The 24,006-nt window shown below is 42.6% G+C and overlaps 1 protein-coding gene across 2 annotated transcripts in view; it reads right to left on the bottom strand.

Moving 5' to 3' along the window:
- Positions 1-20,728, bottom strand: part of Cep85 (centrosomal protein 85kDa) — a 33,196-nt gene extending 12,468 nt beyond the window's left edge. Inside the window, exons 1-7 of one of the 2 annotated variants that reach the window (XM_005394849.1) lie at positions 20,583-20,728; positions 12,928-12,999; positions 9,079-9,231; positions 3,931-4,628; positions 2,416-2,549; positions 1,563-1,680; positions 16-201 (exon numbers count right to left, since the gene is read on the bottom strand). In XM_005394849.1, coding sequence (XP_005394906.1) covers positions 16-201; positions 1,563-1,680; positions 2,416-2,549; positions 3,931-4,628; positions 9,079-9,231; positions 12,928-12,982 — 1,344 coding nt within the window. In that variant the 5' untranslated portion in view covers positions 12,983-12,999; positions 20,583-20,728. Of the gene's footprint in view, positions 1-15; positions 202-1,562; positions 1,681-2,415; positions 2,550-3,930; positions 4,629-4,941; positions 5,160-9,078; positions 9,232-12,927; positions 13,000-20,582 lie in introns of those variants that run through there. The other variant, XM_005394850.2, reaches the window with a different exon arrangement.
- Positions 20,729-24,006: the final 3,278 nt, after the last annotated feature.

Here is a 24,006-nt window from a genome sequence, read left to right as displayed (position 1 = left end):
AACTCCTCAGCTCACCCTTTCTTCCTGTTTCTTCCCCTCCTCTGAATGCTTATGTAGTGTCACTTTGAGAGACTCTCTGATGAGCTGGACTTCAACTTCTGAAGCAGAAAGTTTCTTTTCAAGCTCGATCTTTTCTTTGCTCAAGGCATCTGTCTTCTGTGCAAACTGTGCACGTAAGAAAGTGTTCTCTCGCTGCAATTCCTGCCAGAAAGATACTTCACATGTTAACTGTTCTCTACCCTTACAACTTCATATGCTGTACTTTACTTATTCTCAGCACACTTCATGGTCAAGACCACCTTTCTCCAAGCAGTGCTTCCCAAAATGTGGTATAAGAACTAACAGTATTAGCATCACCTGATGGTAAAATTTGTTTAGGAATCCAAATTTTAGAGCCTTAGTCATAGGCCCACTGAATCAGAAACTCTGGGGATGGATCACTGTAATCTGCATTGTAGTACACTCTCCCGGTGATTCGATACATAATACTGTTTGAGAATCACTGCTTTAAGGCAGTATCTGAGGAGTTGTAGTATACAATAGAAGAAATGCAGGACAAGACATCACAAGACTTGGGCTTGAGGCCTGACTTCCCCCACACATTCACTACATGATCTTAGGCAAGTACTGTCTCCTTCCTGGAGTTCAGCATTTGTCCTCAGTAAATTAGAGGACTCAACCAGATTTCTCCTAAAGGCCCTTCCCACTCTAACACCCTGATTCTAAAAGATGGAACACTGCCTTAATAGGCCCACTATGTGGCAAAGCCAGTACTAGGACCTATCTAATATTCATCATTCAAAACCCAAATTGTGAAATCTTGGTTAAACAAGCATGCTTCACCAGGCATAGCAGCACATGCCAATAATCCCAGCAATCAGGAGGCTGAGGCAGGACTGCCGTGAGTTCATGGCCAGCCTATACTACACAGTGAGACCCTGTCTCAAAAAAAAACCACACACACACACACACACACACACACACACACACACAAAAGCAGTTGCTGGACATGGTGGCACACGCCTGTAATCCCAGCACTCAGGAAGCTAAGGCAAGAGAATCACTGTGAGTTTGAGGTCAGCCTGGGCTACAAAGTGAGTTCAAGGGCAGCCTGAACTGCATAGTGAAAGCTTTTCTCAAAAAAAAAAGAAAAAAAAGTAGGCTTCTTTTCAACAACTCAAATCCTATACACACTAATCTCTATAAGAATATGGTTTTCTTCAGTTGCTCCTAGCATGGAAGAAAAATGATAATCACTCTAAAATCTCCCTTACCCTAGTCTCTCCCTCCATTTGGGCCAGGGCTCAAAACATCATCGAATGCCAGGAAGTTACCATCTATTCTTGTTCTGCTTTTCTTTCCTTCCAAGTATGTCCTGACACCAAGGCATCCAGACTTTCACCTGACTCAAGCCTTTTCCATCCTCACGAGCGGAAAACAAAAGGTGCTTTATAATATGGTTACTCTTTGATCCCTTTTGTATCTCTTGGATATCTAATGGTGCCAAGCACAAGGAAAACAGCTGTGACAAGAAAAATGCCATCCTGGCTGCCAATGCTTACCTGTAGCCTCAGCAAGCAGACATCCCCAAAGGGGGCAGGGTGACCCAAAAGAGCACTGTGGACTTGTAGTTCACTCTCTCGCACTTTCTGCTCCAGCTGAGAGATATGTTTCCTCTGCCTGCAAAAGCCAGAAGAAACACCTCTGGGTCCTAATACTAAGCCCCTTGTAATACAAGCCCCTATTTTCCTTAGACAGATGGGCAAAGATCCCTGCTATATAAGCAAAAACTTTGACTCTGGACATTAAATTCTGCTGAAGGAAAACGAATGAGAAATAGGACTATCCAGGTACAGTGGCACATGACCATAAGCTCAGCACTTTGGGAAGCTGAGGCAGGAGTATCATAAATTCAAGCCTAAAAAAAAAAAATAAAAACAAAAAAAACAACAACAACATAAATTCAAGCCTTAGGCAATTCAGTGAGACCTTTTCTCAAAATTAAATACATATGTACATAAATGGGACAAATTTTTACAAAATTAAATACATACGTACATAAATTAAATACATACATACATCCACTGGGATGTAGTTCAGTGGCAGAACAGCCCCCCAGTACCACACACACACACACACACACACACACACACACACACAACAAAGACAAAGATGACTGACAGAAAATGAAAAAAGATCAGCCGTAAGAAATCAGCTAACCCATGCAAGCCCCTGCAGAGACACAGAATTTGTGTTTCACAGACACAATAGGCTACTGATCAACCTACCTCTACCATAAGGCAAGGTGTGAGCCTGAACACAAGGGACCGGACTGCCCTTGGGAGGACCTCATTAGGTGCCCTCACAGGGACATGGGAGAGGAGAGCTGGCCTTGTTGCCCCCTTGCCACCTTACTTGTCAATGAGAAGTTCCTTTTCCTTCAGAAGGTGTTCATTACTGTTCAAGATGCTGATCCACTGTGCTGGTTCTATGGTGGGCAGTAAAGGAGCAAAAGCACCAGGATGATGGCAGATGGCTCCATTCTGAAGCTAGAAGACAAAAAGGACAGAGGGGCTTGATCTTGACTCTAGGCACCTAAAAACATCTGAGTAGTACCTCGCTGGGTCTGGAATCAAGGTCCAGTTTGGCTCAGCCTGGTAAGGTCAATGTTTATGAAATAATTTTAGCACTGATGCATGACTGGAAAGAACCTGCCAGAGAGGTTTCTGCCAACTGAACACTCCTTGTTCAGAAAGAGTCTAGTTTCTAAGGTCAGTTATCTTTTATTATCTGGCAACAGAGGCGAACTAGGACCTAAGATGTCCTCACCAACCAGGGAAGGTAAATACGTCCTGCTTCTTTCCTTCCTTCCCACTCTTTACCTGCACAAGGACATAAAAATAAATACAAAAGTGGTACACTGAAAAGAACACAGGGGTTCGAAGGTGACTTTTAAACCTTAGCTCTGCTACTTATCAGCTTTGTGACCCTGTACAGATTATTCTAAGGACCTGGTAAGTTCCTATATTTTATTTACCTCATCAGGTAGCTATGAGAACTAAACAAAACTCTCTACATGAAAGTACCTACTCTAGTGATTGGTACATACACAGTCGTATCTTGGTAAGTGATTGCACTAAAACTTGTTGAATTTTGTAGTTGGTACATTCTGAATTGAAAATTTTGTCCTGGTTTTGTTGTTTGGTACTTGACATGCAAGCTGGAACTAGTGTTGACTGCCTTATGACTTGCTACCCTTTTCAGCCAAAATAATTTGTCTGGTACTCCTTTTTTGTTACTTTGAGCCTCCCAGAACCAGTTAAAAACAACAAGTATCAAGGTACCTTTTTGGATTTTCCCTTACAGTCTTCTACTCTGATAAGTGTATCTGTTGTTTGATCAGACCACTGACAGGTTCAATGGCCCAGAGCTCACACACTTTCATTTCCTATCTACAGATACCTTATTTCTTATTTATTTAGGTACTGGGACCTGGACTCAGGACTCTGTGCTTGCCAGGCAGGCGCTGTGCTACTAAGCTACATCCCCAGCCCCATCATTTAACAACTGTTCTCTTTATCCTGTAATTTCAGTACTCAGGAGACTGAGGCCGGAGTACTGCCAAAGAGTTTGAGGCCAGCCTGGGCTACACAGTGAGTTCAAGGCCAGTGTGAGCTATATAGTGAGACCTGCCTCAAAACACACACACACACAAATATATACGGTAAGATGGGTGTGGTGGTACACACCTATCATCCCAGTGCTTTGGCAGGCTAAGGCAGAAGGATTGCAAGTTTGAGCCTAGCTGGGTAATTTAGTGAGACTCTGCCTTGAAAATCAAAATAAAACAAAAACCGTTATAGGGTAAAGGTTATACAGTTCTAAGAACCATGCACAACCTACAAAATCCAAGAAAAGAATGGTTTCTACCTGCATTTGCTCCATCTGTAAACGGATTAATTCCAGCTGCTGCCGACAAGTACTAAGTTCACAAGATTGCTCTCGAGGATGCCAAGGGTCAGGACTTGGTTGCCACACCTGAGAGGATAGAGGCTTGGAGAGCCCAGGAGCAGGCTGGAGTCCCAAAGGGAGCACTCCATTGCTGCTAGAGTGTGGTCCATTCCTCTCAAATACTGTCCCACTGCCTGGCGCCTTCTTGGCCTCGGGTAATACTTTATACAACTCCTTGTTGGGATCAGTTCTTGGGTTGTTGAAGTGGACTCGGTAATGGGGATCTGAATAAAGTGTATCGATCATGGCCGACTGGTTGAGGGTAGGTTCCATGCTAGGAACATCAAACTTCCTCATCTCTTCTTCTCTTTCATGGCCCACGGCTGGAAACCAGTGAGACTGCTCAATCCCATTTTCCCCTGCAGCACCACAAAGATACATGAGATCTCTAGACAGGCCTGGAGAACGTTTCACTGCACCAAAGTCTCCATTTCTTGTCATCCCCACACTTTCAGCCAACCCTGACAGAGGAAGTTTGGAGGAAGAGGATCCAGCGGGCGTAGAATTTGGCTTGATAGGAGAGGTCCCCAAAGTAGAAGGCATCACATGGGCTGTTGGAATGGTTATGTGGCTTTTAATAGGCTGAAAAGAAGGACTGCCACTTGAGCTACAAAAATCTGTGGAGAGAATAGTCTTCAGTAAATAAAAATTGAGGCAGCAAACTCTCCTGAGTTTGGCTGTTACGCCAGATGTTCTCTTGCCTGTCCTTGCGCTGGGCAGACAGGGCACTATCATTAGAAGTATAAGGCAGGAAGACAAAGCAACTTAACTGATAGATGTGTGTCTAAGATTTTAAATGCAATACACAAGGTAAACCAACAAAGGGTAACAACAGCTTCATTTTTAATTTATACTCTTTTGTACTTGATTTAAAAACCTGCAGTCAATAAGCAAAGCTGAAAAGTTAACTTAAAAAGAATAATCACTTACTTTAAGGGAAATGGTTTAGGTCCTGCTCTTCTAAAAGGTGGAAAACTCTACAAACTATAATCCAGTCTAAAAATATCCTTTCCAAGGGGGTGCAAGAATCATCTGTAGCCTCCTAAAGCTCCCCAGTGAAAGTGAGCAATGAATCTGGACTATCCGAAGAATAAGACGAAACAGACAGTCCCGCTCAGTATCCAAGCAAGGAGCACAGCATCTGAGTCAGGATTCTGCCCTCTCTCCCACACCCCAGACCTGACTGCCTGGATATGGAAGTTATTCTTAGTAACTCTCAGATTTCACTCTAGCACAGTGAGCACTCAAGTCAGTACACAGTGAAATCCTCTATTTTATAGTTTGTCTTTCACATTTCTCTTGTTTGTTTTTAATTTTTCCTTCAGACTACATTTGTCTTTTCTGTGACTTGTCTGGTCTTGGGAGACAACTCTAATCAGCCTGGCGGCAGAAGGTTCACATTTCTGTCTCCAATTTTCAAGTGTACTTGGAGGATTACAAGGTTACAAAATGAATGTACTGGGACAGTGGGTTGCAGATAAGATGGGACTGTAAGGACACAAATCTACCATTACTTTTAACAGGTATAAGACTGAATAAGGAATCTGGCATGGCGGCATGTGCCTGCAATCCCAAAACTTGGGAGGCTACGGCAAGAGGATTGCTACAAGTGCAAGACCAGCCTGGACCACACAGTGAGTTCAAAGCCAGACAGAACTGCATAGTGAGACCCTGTCTCAAAAACAAAACAAAACAAAATAACACAACACACAATCTTTGTAACAGTGTAAATTTAAAAAACTAAATACAGCCAGTCAATTTACTGAGGGGAAAATCCAGACCAATGTTTGATTTTTAAAAATACCTATTACTCACAGGGCATGGTGGCGCATGCCTGTAATCCCAGCACTCAGGAGGCTGAGGCAGGAGGATCACTGTGAGTTCGAGGCCAGCCTGGGCTACAAAGTGAGCTCAAGGCCAGCCTTGAGACACTGCATAGAGAGACACTGTGCCCAAAAAAGGACAAATAAATAAATAAATAAATACCTATTACTCAAAATGAAAAGGTCCCATTATTGTACATGTAGAGAAAAATCTTAAATCAAAATTAAATAAATACAGCTGGGCATGTTGGCACAAACCAGTAATCCCAGCACTCAAGAGGGTGAGGCAGGAAGACTGCTTTGAGTTCAAGGCCAATCTGGACTACACAGTGAGACCTGGTCTCAAAAAAAAAGGAGAGGGAAGCTGAGGGCAGGGCAGGGGAAGGGAGGGAAGGGGAGGGGAGGGGAGAGAATAATAGCAACATTCTTGATTACAAAACTTATGAAAAGAATATTACAGCCAAGGCTAGGGGTTTAGTTCAATCAGAATCTAGTAACCAGCTGAGGGACCTTAGGCAAACTGTTTAACACTAAAGGAATTTCTGTCATTCACTAGCAACAAGGAGTTAGACTGATTTTTAAAATCCTGTCTGCTATAATTCAGCCGGGTGTGGTGGTTCACACCTGTAATCCCAGCACTCGGGAGGCTGAGGCAGGAGGATCGAGACCAGCCTAGGCTATAAAGTGAGCTCAAGGTCAGCCTGAACTGCATAGCGAGTCCCTGTCTCAAAAAGACAAGCAAACAAACAAAATCTATAATTCAATTTTATACAATATCAACTGAACACAATTCATATATACACTCAGTTATCAAACTATTAAAATTAGTGACAGGTGTCTAAGAATTACTATTAGATGGGGGTTTTTTCCTCTTTTTCCTCATTCCTTTTTTTTATTTTTTCCAAACATTTCTATTCTCTTTTATTTTGTTTTGTTTTTCTGTTTTTTGAGACAGGGTCTCACAATATAGTTGAGGCTGACCTTGAACTCAAACTTGTAGCAATCCTCCTGCCTCAGCCTCCCCAGTGTTGAGATTATAATCTGCACCACCACACCTAGCTATTTTTTTTCTTTTGCAATGCTAGAAATCAAACACATGCTAGGCAAGCATTCTACCACTGAGCTATACCCCTCAATCCCATTCTTTACTTAAATAACTTTGAGATGTAATGCATATACTATAAAGTCACATACTTAAAGTATACAATTCAATGATTTTTGGCATATTTATAGAGCTGTGTAACTATCACTACGATCAGTCTTTATATTTTCATCACTGCAAAAAGAAACCTCTTTCTCTTTAGCAGTAGAGCACCATTTCCTCTAACTTTCCTAGGTCATTCACCTATTTTTTGACACTTTATTTAAATGACCATACAGAGGGCTGGGGATATAGCTCAGTGGCACAAGTGCCTGCCTGGCAAGTGTAAGGTCCTGAGTTCAATTCCCGGTACCAAAAAAAAAAATTTTTTTTAAATAAATAAATAAATAAATGACCATGCAATATGTGACCCTGTATTCCTGGATTTTTAAAAAAATTAGCATAATGTTAAGGTTTGTCCAACTGGCAGCATTTGAGTATTTCTTTCTATTACCAAATAATATTCTATTGTACTGTAGGGATATACTACTCATCTGTTCATCAGTGTGAACATGTAGGTTGTTTCCACTTTTTGACTGTTTTGAGAAAAGTTGCTGTAAGTATCTGTGCATAAGTTTTTGTATGGATTTATACCTTAATTTGTCTGGGGTATATACTTAAGAGTATAATTACTGGTTCATTAAAAATCTTTATGTTTAACATTTTGAGGAGCTCCCACACTACAACAACTCCAACATTTCATATTCCTACTAGCAATATATAAAGGTTCCAACTTCTCTACATTCTCACCAACACTTGTTATCATCCTTTTGATCATAGTCATCCTAGTAGCTAAAAAGTAGATATTTATTTATTTTTAATTTTTATTAGTACATGTGTGTAGTACATAATGATCACATTCACTGTGAGGAATTTGTACATGTACAATATAATTCTTTTTATGTCCCCTTCTCCTCAGATATGTATTTAAATGACATGTTAAAAGTATCAAAATGACTAGCTTTGTGGTTATAATCAACTCATTCAGTCACTTTGAAATTCAGTTTTTCATCTATAAAATAGAAAAAGTAAAATAGTTCATAAAGGGTCTTTTTTTTTGAGACAGGGTTTCACTATGCAGTTCAGACTGGCCATGAACTTACTTTGCAACCGTGGTTGGCCTCAGATTCACAGTGATCCTCCTGCCTCAGCCTCCCAAGTGCTGGTACATACAGTTCTTACAGTATTCATGAACAAATGTAGAAAAATTTAGCATAGTACCTAAATCACAAAGTATGTAACAGTGGTTATTATCATTAAGTCTTCTGCCCTCTAGAAACTCATCATCTAGATAGGAAAAAAATGCCCTTATAAAGTACTATCTGGCAGTTTGTATTTAGTTTAAGTAAAAAAATACAGCCAAGCACGGCAACACAGGCCTGTCATCCCAGCATTCCGGGAGGCTGAGGCAGGGCATGTTATAGTCCAGCCTGGGTAATTTAGTGACTTAGTGAGACCCTGTCTCAAATTTAAAAATTTTTTTCAAAGGGCTCGAGATACAGCTCCATAGGAAGGCCTCGGGTTTATTCCCAAGTAACAACAGTGGAGAAAAAAGTGGCAGAGATAATAAAGATATAAGAACTGGCCATGAAAAACAAACAAAAAAGAACTGGCCATGATGGCACATGCCTGTAATCCCTGCACTCTAGGAGGCTAAAGCAGAAAGACTGCAAGTTCAAACCCAACCTAGATAATCTAGCAACTTAGTGAGACCCTGTCTCAAAGTAAAAATAAAAAGGGCTGGGGATATATCTTAGTGCAAAGGCCCCGAGTTCAATCCCCAGTACTGCTAAAAAAAAAAAGTTATTTCAGGGGTAGGGATGTAGCTCAGTGATATAGTGCTTGCCACCATGCCTGAGTGCCTGGGTTTGATCAAGGCACAACAAAAAGAACCACAGACCAGATGTGAGAAGAGTGAGTTAAGAAGATTCAAAAAGCCAGGAATAGTGGCACATGCCTATAATCAGGCAGGTGGATTACTGCAAGTTCAAGGCCAGCCCAGGCTAACTAGTGCATTCCAGGCCAGCCTGAACTACATAGTGAGATCCTGTATCAAAATCGAACCTTAAAAAACAAACAAACAAACAAAAAAACCAACCTTACCTTCTGCAATGTCTGAGCATGATGTGCCAATGGCTGTGTCCCCACTGTCAGCTATACTTGAACAGCGGCTGAAGCGGTTCCGAAAGGCCTCTGAGAGAACTGGTGTCTGCCATTCAGTCCCCAGGGAACTTCCTTTCTGAATTACATTGGAACCTGAAACAAGAGGCATTTTCCACCTTTTGTGTGAACTAGCTGAGATCATTTTTTAAAAATTGCTTAAATGTATGAGAAAAGAGCACACCATCCTTTTTTCTCTCCGCTACGCCTACTGCAGTTACTCTGAAGTAGCTGATATTAAGTGAAAATAGCATGAGATGTGAGAATAATCAAAGACAGAAGTAACACCTATGAAGAATCCAGAAGTACTGGGCCAACAAACAATTATATTTAATAGCAGCTAATTTATTAAAACCTGGAACTTTTTTACAAACACGATCTCACCTACCTAATACTTACTGGTAAGCATTATACCTGTTTACAGAGAAGAGAGTTAAGATTTGAACCCCAGGTCTTTCTGATTCCCATCCCTCCATTCTTTCCTTGGCAGGGTCTTTTTTTTTTTTTTTTCCTTCGAGAAAAGATCTTGCTAAGTAAGTAGTTCAGGCTGGCCTTGAACTCACAGTGATCCTCTTGCCTCAGCCTCCTGAGTGCTGGGATTACAGGTGAGCACCACCACAAGCAGCCTTAAACTCCAATTTTAAAGAGGTATTTGTTAAAATAAAAATGTATTTGGGGGCTGGGAAGCAGTTCAGTGGTAGAGTCTTGCCTAACATGTGTGAGCTCCTGGGCTGGATCCCCAGCACCACACACACACACCAAAAAGCTTTGAGATATTTAGTATAGAGGCTTGTGCTTATTTCAAAATTTAAGTCCGACAGTTCATTTTTTTGATTAATTAAATTTTATCTTTTAAGAGACAAGCTCTTACTACATTGCCCAGGCTAGCCTAGAACTCCTGGGCCCAAATAATTCTGCTGCCTTAGCCTCCTGAGCAGCTGGGATTACAGGTATACATCAAATGCCCAGTTGCCACTGAAATTATTTTTTTTATACCATATATCCTATCAGTATCATTCCTATCAGGCTAGGGATACAGCTCAGGCATTGCCCATGTGCCTAGCATGCTCAAGGCGCTCAAGGCCCTGCATCGGAAAGACAAAAGCAGCATCCTTATCAAATATTAAGACCTTTCTTTTGTCGTAGCAAAGCCTTTGTTTCTTTTCTTTTTTTTCCCCACACTGGATATAGAACACAGGGCCTTGCACATGCTAGGCAAATGCCCTACTAGCAAATTATAGTCACAGCCCTTTTTACTTTTGAGACAAGGACTCACTAAATTGCCAAGGTTAGCCTTGAACTTGTGATTCTCCTGCCTCAGCCTCCTAAGTAGGTGGAATTGCAAATATTGTTTCCTACCGTCTGGCACAAAGACCATCATTAATTTGAAAAAGATACTGATGAAAAGAGACAAAGTTATCAAAGAGCCAGGTAGCTATTAAAAACTGCTATATCCAAAAACTCTTGTCTCTGGGCATGGTGGCACATGCCTGTAATTCCAGGAAGGGATTTGAAGGCTGAAGTAGGAAGATTGCTGTGAGTTCGGGACCAGCCTGGGCTGCATACTGAGTTTCAAGGGCTGGCTGAACTACATAGCAAGACTGTTTCAAAACAACTACATAGCGAGACTGTGTCTCTAAACAACAACAACAAAAACAAACAAAAACCTCTCATTAACAGTTGGGGGAAAAAAAGAAAACAGTTGGCACTGTGGTGCACCTGCAATCCAGCACTTGAGAGGCTGAGAGAAGAAAATCACCATGAATTTGAGGCAAGTCTGAGTTACATAGTGACTTCAAGGTCAGTCCGAAATACGTAGAGACACTGTCAAACAAACAAACCCACCAAAACTCAAAAAAGCCCTCCCACTGCATACATCATTATCATAAGAAACTACAATCTAGGTGATGCGTGCCTATAATCCTAGCCTTGATTGTTGTGAGGTCAAGACCAGCCTGGGCTACAAAGTGAGCTCAAACCCAGCCTGCATAGCGAGACCCTGTTTCAAAAAGACAAAAAAAGGAAACTACAATCTAGCCTTAAGATAATGCGTGCCGCCAGCTGTGTCGGCACACGCCTGTGATCCTAGCACTCGGGAGGCTCAGGCAAGAGGACTGTTGTGAATTCGAGACCAGCCTGGGCTACAAAGTGAGCTCAAGGCTAGCCTGAACTACACAGTGAAACCCTGTCTCAAAAAGACCAAAAAAAAAAAAGGACAATGCATGCCATACAGCAAACAGTCAATAAATACTTACCGAATGAATCTTTGTACATGTGTATGATACTAGGGATTGCACTCAGGGTCTTCACATTCCCAACCCTTTTTTTTTTTTGGTACCAGGAATCAAACTCAGGAGCTCATTCTTGCAAGGCAGGCGTTGTGCCACTGAGCTATATCCCTGGCCCCCCTGCTTTTTTATTTTGAGACAGGGTTTTCACTACATCAGTAAGTTGCCCAGGCTGGGCTCAAACTTGTGATTCTCCTGTCTCAGCCTCCCAGAGTACTAGGATTACAGGTGTTTACCACCATGCCAGAGGTGCTGAGAAAATCCTGAATTGATTCAACAGTTATAACATTGCCCTCTATATGAAAAGCAGCAGCCTAGGAGAATTATCACAAGTGTATACTACATGTCGTCATGAATAAAGCACTGTGGGATTTTAAAGTTCAACAAACCTATACTTGGTTGAATAAAATCTGTCTTTTTTCTTAGCTCAGCACAGTGGCACAGGCCTATAATCTTAGAATTCTGAGAGGTTAAAGCAGGAGGATCACAAGTTTGAGCCCAGTCTGAAAAACTTATGGATTTATCAAGACTCTGCTGTATCAAAATAAAAAAACAGGCCAGGATATAACTCAGTGAAAAAGCCCTGGATTCAATCTCCAATAAGGCACAAAGACAAAAAAAGAAAGAAAGAAAGAAAGAAAGAAAGAAAGAAAGAAAGAAAGAAAGAAAGAAAGGTGTAGTGTTTGTTTTTTTTTTTTTTTTTTTTTGTCCTTTTCTTAATACCTCAAAATTTTAAGATCTCTTTTTTTTTTGGTACTGATAATCAAACTCAGGACCTCACACTTGCCAGGAGGGTGCTGTGCTACTGAGCTAAATCCCTAGCCAAAATTATTTTTAAAATCTACTTATTTGAAATACACCTCATCTATTGAATGTCTACATATATATTTGCTTTGGATACTCAGTATATCTATTGAGCTCTCAAAATCTTTTTAAAAAATTTCTATTATTACATGTTTGCAATACATAATAATTACATTCACCATAAGGACTTGACACATATTTACAGTACATCTTAATTCTTTTTATTTCCCCTTCTGTCCATCTCTTGTTCCCCTTTCTCAAAATCTTCTTAATCTACTCTTGAGATAAACTTCTGAGTCTCCTGTGCCAGCACAAGAGACTGCTGGCACCCAAGAATTCCAATCTTTGTGGGCTAGCAGATGACTGAACAACCCAGAGGACTACAAAGACAACACAGAACACAGTAATTTATGCTATTCTTCTAATTTCAAATGGAACTATGTCCCAAAGTTATTCTGTTCTAATTCTTCATGTGTCCTCCCCTCCCAACAATCACATGGTCTTGCTGGAAGCTATGGAGGACCAGAGATAGATAAATGTTGCCTCAGAGAGACCTGTTTTTATATTCAGTGTAGCCTCATGTTACTTGTATCTCTGAGTACCAGCATTTCAATGAATGCTTCTATACTCAGTATTTCCCTTAAGGAACATGAAATATAAGAAAAGTCAGAAATTAATCCAGACCACTTTGACTACTCACCTGGTGAAGTGGCATGAGGCATCCTCTCATTTGGGTATTTCTCCTGCATGGCCATGTAAAATTAAGGAATAACTGTAAAATTAAAGAATAACCGATCAGCTCTCTCTAATATCTTAACTTCCTGTAACTCAGTTCCCATTCAGCTGAAACTGTCAAACTCATTCTGAGGCTATATGAATTCACAAACTCAGTTCTTCATATTACAGTTTACTCACTCTCACAACATGCTTCTGACAGCAGACTGAGGGTCGGGGGTGTACTTCCCTCCCATATCACACAAGCAGTTCTGTAGGGAACACCAGCCAGGTATCTTCTAACTCAATTATGACACTAACTACCTGGAGATAGTGTCAGATTCCACAGACTACCCCACCTCAAGTACCAACTATGATCTTCCTCCCAGTTGTTTTTCCTGTGCTTCTGAACAAGAAGCTATAAATTAGGGCTCCTAGCCAGGCATAAGTGGCATATCCCTGTAATCCAGCACTTTGGGAAACTAAGGCAGGAGAATAACAAATTGGAGCCCAGTGTGGGCAACTTAATGAGACCCTATGTCAAGGAAGGGGGCACCTCAGGATGTAGCTTAGTGTTAAAGCCTTGGGTTTAATCTCCAGTATTGCAAAAACCAAGAACTTCCCATGACTCCCTCCTCTTTGGGTGCCACTAATTTGCTAGAGTAGCTCACAGAACTCAGGGAAACACTTCAAAAGTATTGGTTTATTGTAAAGGATATTACAAAGAATACAGATAAAGATACACAGGGAAAAGCATGTGGGTCATGTTATGCAGCTTCCATGCCCTCTTGGCTATGCCCATCTCTACGAACCTCCTCCACATGTTTAGTTTTCCAGAAGCTCTCCCAACCTTGTCCTTTTGGGTTTTTATGGGGGCTTCTGACCAACTAGCTATATTATTATTTAGGCAACTCTGATTAAATCACTATTCAACTTAACCTTTGGCCACTACCCTCTCCAAAAGTTGTGGTTTCCTCAATCCTCAAATTCTGTCTTCTTTCTAGTGACCAGCTCCCATCCTGAAGCTACCCAGGATGGCCAGCCAACAGTCTTATTAGCATACAAGGATTTTATGGTTATGCCAGGAAACACGACAAAGAACAAATACATGTTTTACAATATCACAACCATATAGAGTATTCAAGTGCTCACATTTTTACTCCTCAGGGTATTTTTAAAAAACAAACAGCCAAGCATGCTGGCATATACCTGTAACCTCAGCCTTTGGGAGGCTGAGGCAGAAGGATCACTCTACGTTTGAGGCCAGCCTGAACTACATGGCAAGACTCTGTCTCAAAAACCAGAGAGGCGGGGCATGGTGGTGCTCGCCTGTAATCCCAGCACTAGGGAGGCTGAGGCAGGAGGATCACTGTGAGTTTGAGGCCAGCCTGGGCTACAAAGTTCAAGACCAACCTGAATTGCATAGTGAAACCCTATCTCAACAAAACAAAACAAAACAAAACAAAACAAAACAAAGAGACAGATACACAGATAGATGGACAGACAGAGAGAGACATAGGGACAGGGAAAGAGGGAGAGAGAGTGAGAAAAGTAGGGGAGGATACTGAGAGTTGGCTCTTATCCTACTTCTCTTCCTAAAGCAAGCAGAGAAAACCCAGAACCAGATTCCCAATAATGGATCCCAGAACACAGAAATTCTGTTACAACATCACAAAATAGTACTACTTTTCTTGTTTGGTTTTTTGGGGGTTTTTTGGGTCTTTTTGAGGTAGGGTTTTGCTATGCAGTTCAAGCTGGCCTTCAGCTCACTTTGTAGCCCAGGCTGGTCTCAAACTCCCAACGATCCTCTTGCCTCAGCCTCCCAAGGGTTGGGATTACAGGCATGCACCACCACGCCCAGCAATAGTACTACTTTCAATTAAACTTTCCCATGGAACTTCTTAGCCATGGGATACCTGATGGGAGGGGTGGGATGCAGAAAGAACTAAAGAAACAAACCAACAGTGAAGTATTATAGCCACAGTTATGATTAACATAAATAAAGCAAACCCCAGATTACACCAGTAATGAAAGCTACATGTTGCACAGAAATCTTGGTCACAAGTACTCCAATACTTAGCTGGGAACACGTATTTTTCTTTCCATTTCCCCATCTCTTAAAACATTTTATGTTTAAGGATAGAGGCTTATAATTCACCACAGACTAATTACTATATATAAGTAAAAGCTTCAGCTATAACTAGCAAGGACAAACAGTATCTTGTATTTTCATACTTAAGAGACTATACAGTGAAATTCAGAGCACGACCTCAGCTCTGACTTGATTTAAAGCCCGAACAAATAAGCCTGAGCACACTAAACTTCCAGTTAGCAATTTATTAGCTGTGTAATCCAGGGCAAATTTCTTAATGTATCTGTGCCTCAGGTTCTTCATATGAAAATGATGAGTAGCTGAGATCACAGGATTACAGGTTGTACACCACCACGCTGGGCTAAGAGGTATGAATTTAAACTCTGAAATAATAAGCACTTCAAAAGAATTTGGGACAATTCACAGAACAATTTTTAGGGGGTAAATTTAACTTTGAAAGGAATTTTTAAAAGGTTAAATAGTACTAATTCTCTAATGTACTTTACTGACCTCTACAGTTTTATCTTAGTAACAACAACCCCAATCAGTGGTCACTAATTCACTGCATCCATAACAGATATGTTACCATTCTCCAAAATCTCACTTCTTTACATTCATGCACAGAAGGTGAAAGAAACTTTGCTCAGTAATAAAATCTTCAATTTACGGCTAGTATCATTTATGGCTAAACAATCTATAACTAAATGACAACACAGGATGATTACCTACCTACTAGTGATTCCTTTCCTATCAAAATCCCTTCCTTGCTAGGCTTGATGGGAGTAAGTGTCAAATCCCAGCTACTTGGGAAACTGAGACAGGAGGATATTGAGCTTGAAGTCAGTCTGGGCAATAAAATGAGACTGTGTCTTAAAAGTAGAGGAGTGGGGTGGCATTTGCAGCCCAGTATGGTGGTACCTGCCTGTAATCCCAGCACTCTAGGAAGGTGAGGCAAAAGACTGAAGTCCAACCTGTATAACTTAGTGAGATTCTGTCTCAACAAAAGAAAGGAGAGGTAGCTGGGGTTGTGGCTCAGTGTGAAAATCCTGGGTTCACTCCCCAGTACCACAAAATAACAAAGCAAACAACTGGGAGGCTGGGGCAAGAGAATCACAAGTTCAAACCCATCCTGGGCAACTTAAAGATATAGGGAGACTGTCTGAAAGATAAAAAAATTTTAGAATGAGCTGGGGATGCAGCTCCGTGGAAAGGTCCTGAATTCAGACCCCAGTACTGCAAACCTCTTTCTTTAAAGATTAACAAGATAATAGACTTTTCCTAAATTCAGATGAGTTGTGAATAAGGTGACAAGAGAACTCTCAGTTATGACTCTAACTCTATTCTTAGGTACACAGTGATCCACCTATACCCATTAAGGATTGGTTCTAGAAACTCTTACAGATACAAAAATCCACAGGCTGGGAGTGGTGGTGCACTCCTGTAATCCCAGCATTTAGGAGGCTGAGGCAGGAAGATCTTTTCGAGTTCGAGACCAGCCTGGGCTACAAAGTGAGCTCAAGGCCAGCCTGAACTGCACAGCGAGACCCTGTCTCAAGAAGACACACACACACACACACACACACACACACACACACACACACGAAATCCACAGAAGCTCATGTCTATTACACACAACAGCATAATAATTGCATATAATACCTATACTCCTTTAAGTTATCGCTAGAGGCTAGGTACCATGCTGCAGGCATGTAGTCCCAGCTACTAGGAAGGCCAAGGCAGGAACAAGGAGGCTGAGGCCAGCCTGGGAAACACAGTAAAAGACCCACTCTCATCTCCCACATCTTAAACATCATCATCATAATATCTAGATTATTTGTAAGACCTAATAATATGAATGTTGTGTAAATATTGTTTTACTGTACTATTTAGGGAATGAAGAAAAAAGTCTGTACTGTACATGTTCTGTACATATGCAATCCCCCTTCCCAGTATATTTTCAGTCCACAGTTGGTTGAATCTATGGATGCAGAACTTACAGATACAGATATAAAGGCTGTGTATTCATGAGAAATGAACATATATGTTCACACAAAAACATTTAAGTGAATGCGAATAGCAGCATTTACAACAGACAAAAAGTAGAAGCTTTCTACAGTTGCATAGGCCTATAATCTCAACACTCTAGGAGGCTAAGGCAGAAAGGTATAAGTTCAAGTCCAGTCAGGGCAATTTAGCAAGATCCTGACTTAAAATTTTTAAAAAAGGGCTGGGGAGCTGGGCGTGATAGCACATGCCTGTAAGGATCAGGAGGCTGAAGCAGGAGGACCACCATGAGTTTGGGGCCAGCCTGGGCTACATAGTGAGTTAGTTCAATGTCAGTTTGGAATACATAGTGAGACCTCATCTCAAAAACAACAACAAAACAAAGAAAAAGAAAAAAAGGCGTGGGGGGGGGGCTGGGAGCATAGTTCAGTGCAAAGGTCCTGGGTTCAATCCTCAGTACAAAACAAACAAAAACCCCAAAAATGTATATCAACTGATGAAAGGATAAAAAAATATGGTATATACCCATATGATAGACTATTATTTGGCAATAAAAGGAATAAAAAACTGATATATGCTACATGGGTGAACATTAAAAATATGCTAAATGAAAGAAGTCAAACACTGAAGGCCACATACTGCATGATCCTATTTATATGAAATGTCTAGAAAAGCCAAATCCATAGAGACAGCAGGTTACTGGTCACCCAGAAATGAGAGGAAGCAGGTGATGGACATAGAGTGGCTGTTTACGGATATAGGTTTCTTCTCTGGGTGACCAAAATGTTTTGGGATTAGAAGGTGGTAACAGTTGAACAACTTTGGGAACATACTAAAAACTACTGAATTAGACACATATAAAATGTATTTTATAGCATGTGAATTATACCTCAGTTATTTAAAAAAGTACTCCCAAAGCAATATAGACTAAGTCATTCTTGACTTTTCCCTACTAAGCTCAGAATTAAATGAGCAGCTAGTGGAGATTTTTAGGACCAACTGAAGGACAGATGTTCTAGGATAAAAGTGAGAAAAGTGGGTATACAAGAAGCAATATGAACAACCAGTTACATAGTTTAAAAGGCAGAACTGAATGGAAGCAGACAAGACAAAAAAAAGTTTGGTTTCTATGTTCAAAGCCCTTTCCACTACCGCAATATTCATTTATTTAAAAAAAATTAACACGTATTTAACAATTACGATCAGGCACAATGCTACACATTTTATAGGTATTGTAGCTCATGTTTAATACAACAACCTATGAGACAGTTACTATATTTTTTGTTGTTGTTTGCTTTTGGTTTTGTTTTTTGGGATAAGGTCTCACTACATAGCTCAGGCTGGCCTTGAACTCACTATGTACACCAGCCTTGCCCTGAACTTGCAGCAATCCTCCTGCATCATCTTCCCCAGTGCTGGGATTACAGGTGTGCACCACTGTACCTGACAAGGCAATTACTATGATTATCCTCATTTTATGAGTAACAAAGGTTTAGGCTGTCAAAGAGCATACAACTAGGAAGAGGCTTCAAAGCCAAAACTGTGATTGAATGCTTTAAGAGCTTCGTCAGCATTCTTTCTGTGTATGACAAAACACAAAAAGAGAAATGAAGGAAGTTACTAAGGCACCACAGGTCAGAGTTTCTGACTTAGATACCCAGAGCTGCTAACCTCAAAGTTAGGAGCAGCAATAATCATATAATTCTCATTCCACCCTTGTTCATTACCTAGGTTCTATTTACTAAATTGTTAACCAACAATTGGATTTTGCCTGTTAAAAAGTATTTCTCCTCTTGAAGAATTACAATCTTGGGTGGAATGTCACACACAGCAGCTGCTGAGAGAACCACATGAAGACAGGAGTGGATTTGAAAGGATATACAAGCAGCTGACAGATACTTTAAGAATCTCACACCAAGCTGGGCGTGGTGATGCACACCCAGCACTGAGAGAAATCACTGGGGAGAAGAACTGCCAAATTCAAGCTCATCCTAGGCACTTAGCAAGCCCCAGTCTCAAAACAAAAAAATAAAAATAAAAAAGGGCTGGGGATGTAGCTCAGTGGAAGAGCCTCCCTGGTACTGAAAGAGAGGGAAAAAAAGAAAAAAGAATCTCAACCAACATATTATTCATGGCCTTGGTTGCTCATTAAACAGACCTAGTGTAAAAGAAGATAAATCCTTGCCAAGAAGCTATCTTTACAAAGAACAAGTCTGTGATCTTTCTGCTTTAGCCTCCTTAGTGCTGGGGTTACAGGCATGCACCATCACACCAGGCTCCAGGTCAAGGTATCGTTACCCTAATGATCCTTAACCTAGCACACTGTATTTAATTCATCAACCAAATTTTACTGAGCACCTACTATCTGCCTGGCCGTTTGTGCCTCACGCCGGAAATGTACTGGTGTAAAAGACAGTTCTGTTCCTCCTGGTTTACTGAGGTGAAGCACAGAAAATGCTGCGTTAGACAAATATACCTGAACACAATGAACTACCAGTTCATCCAAAGCGCAAGCTCCTCTTTGCTTGGCAATGCCCCGCTTCAGCACTACTGACACTCTCTGATTCCGTGGGGAGAAAGGAGGCTGCCCCGCACACTGCCTGATGCTTAGCAGCACCCGGGCTGCTTTGTATTAGATATCAGCGGCCACAACTCTGAGCTGTGCCGACTAAATATGTCTCCAAACACGGTCAGATACCCCAGGAAACAGAATTCCCCCGGCTTAGAAGCGGCGATCTAGCGTTTTCCCAAGTGCTCCCTGTGGCCCAGTCTGATTTTTCACTCTGTGGTACCAAGGACTGAACCTAGGGAGCGCCGGGCAACATCCCCAGCCCTTCTGATTTTATTCTGAGGCTGAGTCCCAAGTCGCCCGGGCCGGCCTCGAACCCGCTATGCTCCGAGCTCGGTCCGCGGAGCGGATGGGATTTCAGAGCGGGCGGCCGGTCCCGCCACCACCGGGCCTGCAGCCAACCTCCGCCGCGCGTCCCCAGGGGCCGGCTCCCAGGCCGCCGTGGCGTGAGTCTAGGGATCGCCCAAGTTCTGCTGTCCCCAGTCTCCCCCCCAGTTCATCTTTACGACGGGAACAGCTCCCCGCCCCCGTCCTGGGGCTCGAACGCGGCTTCCCGCACACCAGGCAAGCACGCCACCACCCCGGTCCCGAGGACTGGCGCCTCGGCTTGGGAGACCCCCATCCTGCGCTGACCCGGCGCTGAGTAACACTCGCTCAGCGTCTAGTCCTCCCCGGGGACTGTGCGCTCCCCGCGGGCGAGGAAGGCGGCGCCTGACAGAAACGCTGCGGAGGGAACGACACGGGCAAAGCACGACCACCAGAAGGGCAAGCGGCCGGGCCACTGAGGGTCTGGGGAGGGCAGCATTTTACGAGGCTGAGGCAGGGAAACCCGATGGGGGGGCGGATTACGGTTTAGCCACTGTGCGCATGCGCGCTCCGCCGTCCCGCGTACCCCACGGAGGCCGGTCGTTTCGCCTGAGCTACGCACGGCAGGGCACGGTGTGCTTCTCCGACTGGGGCCCCGAGGAGAACTTACGCGGACTGAGAGCCGGCGGCGAAACCCCTCACTCAGGGATACTGCCTGCGGCTACCACGTCTGCCTCGGGCGGCGGTTGCGTCTCTCAGCTTGACTAGCGGCCGTTACACGCGCGCCAGGCCGCGCACCCAAGAGCGCGCGCCCCCCCAGCCCCGCCTCTTTTTTTTCCTACCTCTGACCAATCAGGAGTCAAGCCGCGTGAGTCTCCCGCCCTTTTTTGCGCACCGCTGACAAATCACGAGTGCAGCCGTGCCGGCGTCCCGCCCCTGCACGCTGTCCTCCGCGCCCGCCAGCCCAGTCGCTCTGCGCATGACCCCGCCGCCCCAGAGCCTTCTGCTGCGCCGAATGAAGTCCTACCTGGAGCTGGAGGCTGGCTGCCCGGGCCGGAAAGGGCCACTGTGCCTGGGCAGTCGCGAAGGGCACGTGGGAATCCCATCCTCCTCCCTTCCCACTGCCACCTATTTGTTCGCCCTCTTGAAGCGAGTGCTCTGATTGTGACCAGGGTTTGGGGTGGCTCCTGGGCCACTGGCCAGTCAGGGTTAGGGCTTAGTCTGTGATTGGGCTATCAGTTTGATTGGATAATGAACTTGGATGTGACAAGATGGATGAATTTAGGGGTTAGGCGCTGAAATTAGGACCTGTTGCCTGGCGTGGTGGCGAACGCCTGTAATCGCAGCATTCAGGAGGCTGAGGCAGGAGGATCTCTGTGAGTTCAAGGCCAGCTTGGACTACGTGGTGAGTTCAGAGCCAGCCTGAACTAGGTAGCGAAACCCTGTCTCAAAAAGAAAAAAAACAAGCAAAGCAAGAAGTTAAGACCTGTTAATATCAGTGTTAAGCCGGCTGTCTGAAGGATTCCACTAGGGACTTTCAAGCCCTCACAGTTCTTGAGTCTTTAGTCGTTGTCGCCGCCCCTCACCACCGTCGAGGTGGCAGAAGGTTGAGTGTCCCCACTTGATGGCCTCCATTTCTTTTGTGAGGAGTTAGGGAATAGGGACATGTAGAAGTCTTGAGAAGAACGGGAAAGATTTGAAGAAATGCAGAGAGTGAAGAGGAAAGAGTTCAGATTTAGATTTATAAATGGCTGCCAAGAGTTGTGGTGCACTCCTGTAATCTGAATTAATGGGGAAGCTGAGGCAGGAGGCTCTCAAATTCTTCAAAGCTGTGCTGCCAGGCGACTTACTGAAATGCTACCTCAAAGAAAAAGAAAAAGAAAGAAAGTCTGGGGATGCAACTCAATTGTAGAGCACTCCCCTCCAGGCCCTGAGTTAAATCCCCCATGCAATAAAAGGTACCATTTGTACAGTTTTCTTCAGTGGTTATCTATAGTATAAAAGTAACTCTGTTATCTACTAGAAATTTTCAAATATGAATGAGTCCTCATGTATATTTTAATAGACTTTGGCGCTAATTTCAGAGAATATTCACAATCAATTTTTAGGTATTCTTAAATCTTCAATTATTATTTTTAAAGGACTTGGTGCACATTTAATAAAATATATCAAATTCCAGTACTCTGGAAGCTGAGGCAGGAGGATTGTTGCAAGATTGAGACCAGCCTGGGCTACAAAGTGAGCTCAAGGCCAGTCTGAACTGCATAGCAAGACCCTGTCTCAAAAAGACCAAAAAAAAAAAAAAAAAAAAAAAAATCAGTAAAAGTATATCACCTGACATGACTGAAAGAAAAAGGACTGGATTTGGCCAGATATATCCTTTTATCCCAATATAAGTGTAAGTTAGTTATGGTTAGATCTACCGCTTTCATGTGCAAAATATTGCCTGGTAGATTATCGTATAAGCATCTGTTATACAACACCAAGTCTTCTTGAACATGGTCAACTAAGTTTAAGTTCAGTAGCTTCCTTGTTCACTTAATTTTGTTTGTTTGTTTTGTTTTGTTTTCTTGAGGCAGGGTTTCACTATATAGGTCAGGCTTGCCTTGGACTATGTAGCCCCTGCTGGCCTCAAACTCGCCCTCATCCTCCTGCCTCAGCCTCCTGAGTGCTGGGATTTCAGGCTTGCACTACCACACCTGGCTCAATTTTCTTTTATTCTAGTTTCTTTTTTAGATATTTAAGCACATTATAGTTGACATTTTGCCCTTCAAGGTGTCTTTTAAATTTGAAAATAAAGGCAAGAAGCGCTTCACTAGAAGGGCTTTTTTTTCCTCTTCCCTAAGGTGGTGTAATATACCCAGCATTCACAATTTAAAGGAGAGGTTTAATGGAGTTAGAGGATTCAGTCCAGGGCCAGCGGCTCCAGGCAGTAACAGCACGGTGAGAGGGCATGGCAAAAGAAAGCTGTCAACCTATAGCAGCCAGGAAACAGAGAAGGGAGGAGCTGGGAACAAGAGTTACAGCCTTCCCGGTCAGGTCCCTAGTGGCCAGCCCTCTCCTATGAGGCCCTATCTCCAACTAAGAGATATTTAAGGAACATTTTAGATATAAAGTACAACGTTAAACCATTAACTAACAAAATGTTAAGCTTGTTAAATTTGGAGACTGGTGGTGTAGTTCAGGAATAAAGCACTTCCCTGCCATGTTTCAGGGTCCTAGGTTCACTCATAAGCCCTGAAAAAAAAAAATACTTTTAAATTTAACTTTTTTTTTTTGAGACAGGGTCTCACTATGTAATGCAGGCTGACCTTGAGCTCACTTTGTAGCCCAGGCTGGCCTGGAACTCGCAGCAGTCCTCCTGTCTCAGCTTCCTGAGTGCTGGGATTACAGGTGTGTGCCACCACCCCTGGCTAATTTAACTTGCCGGTACCAACATTTTTCCTCTGAAATGTTATATTACTATGATCATGTATACCAATAAAAACGGTATTTCAAAAATAAAACAGAAAGGAAAAGAAAGAAAGAAAGAGAGAGAGAGAGAAAGAAAGAAAAAGAAAAGAGCAAGGGAAAAAGCGAAGGATCTTCCTGTGCTTTGGGGAATTGTGCCTCATGTGCAGGTCTTACCTCTGCCGCCACATAAAGCCTGTGCTGCGTCCTGGGCCACACCACCCTGTACTGCACTGTCTGTGAGGTCAACGCCTGGGCCTTGTGTGCTGTTGTCTCCCTGGGGCCTAAAATAGGAACAGCTATGTAAAAGATTCCATTTTTGAATGAATTCATGATAGTAGCACAACACTGCTGTCTATATCTGTCTTCTGCTATGAAGGGGGAAATAATGAAGGAGTCAGATGAGAAGACGTGGGTAATACCATACGAATATATTTACCCCTCATTGTGGAATTGCATAGTTCTTGCAACTATAGGGGGGATTAAGTTGAATTCGGTGGGCATGTTTCAGGATCTGAACTTGAGCATAAGCGGTCCTTAATGAAGCTCTGAGCCCTGTAGTTCTCAAATCTGCAAAGTGGGGAACATAATATTTAATATGGTTGTTGTTATTGTTGTTGTTGTTTGTTTGTTTTTGTTTTTTT

This window comes from Chinchilla lanigera, unplaced genomic scaffold, assembly GCF_000276665.1.
Source record: "Chinchilla lanigera isolate Chin_1 unplaced genomic scaffold, ChiLan1.0 scaffold00051, whole genome shotgun sequence".
Taxonomy (NCBI): Eukaryota; Metazoa; Chordata; class Mammalia; order Rodentia; family Chinchillidae; genus Chinchilla; species Chinchilla lanigera.
Note: the sequence above shows the minus strand (reverse complement) of the source record. Positions and strands in the feature narration are given on the sequence as shown.